We start from the raw sequence: 1682 nt of genomic DNA on the forward strand, positions 1-1682 counted from the left end.
GACAACTTAACTCACCACTCATGTAACGATGTGACGTTGACGTATTTCATGACGCAAAACAAGAAAACGTGATTTGGTGTTACCACTGAAATGACATTCTACTTTCTACTTCAAACGTACTGCCATGCCGTACGTAAATACGTACGAAGCTGTTTAATTTAATACGCAACTTAATGCTAATTCTATTATAATTAGTGAAAATTCATTTAATAGCACATAAATAATTAATGGAGCACAGTTTGTTATATTTTAATTATGCATTAACTTTGCGAGAATGTTGGCTCTGTCTATCTTGTAAGGAATTAAGACGTGTACTTTGGACCTTATTCATATTTCATATGCCACAAAGTTCAACATTGTTGCATGTCACATTATTATGCGAACATGATGGATTACGGCACGGACATTGGAAAGAAATAAAAATCGTTTATTAACTTTCTTTTGACTTTTATTAAAAAAAAGTATCAACGTGTTTCATGTTAATGTCAATATCCATCCAACGACATTGACACTTGGGGTAATGTGGTTTTTCTGGAACGTGTGTTGTTCATCTCAATAATTATATTATTTTTGAAATGACGATATTCCACGATGAAATTGAGATTGAAGACTTTGAATACGATGAAGAAGAAGAAATGTATTACTACCCCTGTCCTTGTGGGGATAGATTTCAGATAAGTAAGGTTAGATTATAATGCATTTAACTCGTGTTATGATGCGCCACCACCGAACCAAAGTAGCACCAAATATTTCTAGTAGAATCTCTAACAACTATATAAACATTTTATTTATATTTGAAAAGGAATTATTAACTTTGCAGTGAACGTTCTTTTTTCTACAGGAAGAGCTTAGTGCTGGAGAAGAAGTAGCCACATGTCCCAGTTGTTCACTGGTGGTCAAAGTAATATACGACTTGGTGAGTAAATTTTTTATTTATAATTCTTGATGAATTAAGACCTTCATGAACAGCCAGGGAGCCCATAATTATGGTCTTGGATAAGTCTCATTACAAGAAGCAATTCCCTTCTGACCTCTCTGTAAATAGGAACTTCAACCAGCTTTGCTCGCTTTGTTTGCATCTCAATTCTGACATTAAGCCACTCTTCAACTTAACAATTATATTATTTGTCTATGCATTATTGTTCAAGGTGATGATAGAAAAATATATTGATTATTTTTATTACAGGAGAAATTCAAAGCAGAAGGTGAAGAAATTATCAAAGAAGATGGTGACAAAGAAACTGTGAAAGCTTAACTGGATGTTTCTATGAGAAATGTTTGGAGTCAAATGTCTTGCTTTGCTCATAAAAGGACTTTTGGGCAGAAGAGCAAGAAAAGGTGTGAAACTGTGATTTTTTTGTGATATGAATACAGATGAGAACTGTACTTTGTTTGTTTTATTCATACAAATTTTAACACTATTTTTCTAGTATTACCTAAAATCACTACTCTTTCTTATGTGAGTAGGTACCTACTTACATAGACACTAGCCATTAAAGTTCTACAGCTCCTCTCTAGAAAAGTGCACAGGGCAATTGCCAAGACAATGACACTGCATAGTTTTGCTATCCATACTATTATAAAAACAATAGATTTGTACCTATGTTTGTTACAAATATCTTTAAAAATTAATGAACCGATTTTGATGATATTATGGCAAGGAGACAAAACATTCAGGTTAT

The 1682-nt window shown here is 33.0% G+C and overlaps 1 protein-coding gene across 1 annotated transcript; it reads left to right on the forward strand.

Moving 5' to 3' along the window:
• The first annotated feature begins 488 nt into the window (after positions 1-488).
• On the forward strand, positions 489-1386 carry LOC106131535 (diphthamide biosynthesis protein 3). Its single transcript, XM_013330652.2, has 3 exons — positions 489-683; positions 842-916; positions 1187-1386. Exons 1-3 carry the CDS (start codon positions 576-578, stop codon positions 1253-1255), a joined length of 252 nt encoding a protein of 83 aa, XP_013186106.1. The 5' UTR covers positions 489-575; the 3' UTR covers positions 1256-1386.
• Positions 1387-1682: the final 296 nt, after the last annotated feature.

Source organism: Amyelois transitella, chromosome 20, assembly GCF_032362555.1.
Source record: "Amyelois transitella isolate CPQ chromosome 20, ilAmyTran1.1, whole genome shotgun sequence".
Classification (NCBI taxonomy): domain Eukaryota; kingdom Metazoa; phylum Arthropoda; class Insecta; order Lepidoptera; family Pyralidae; genus Amyelois; species Amyelois transitella.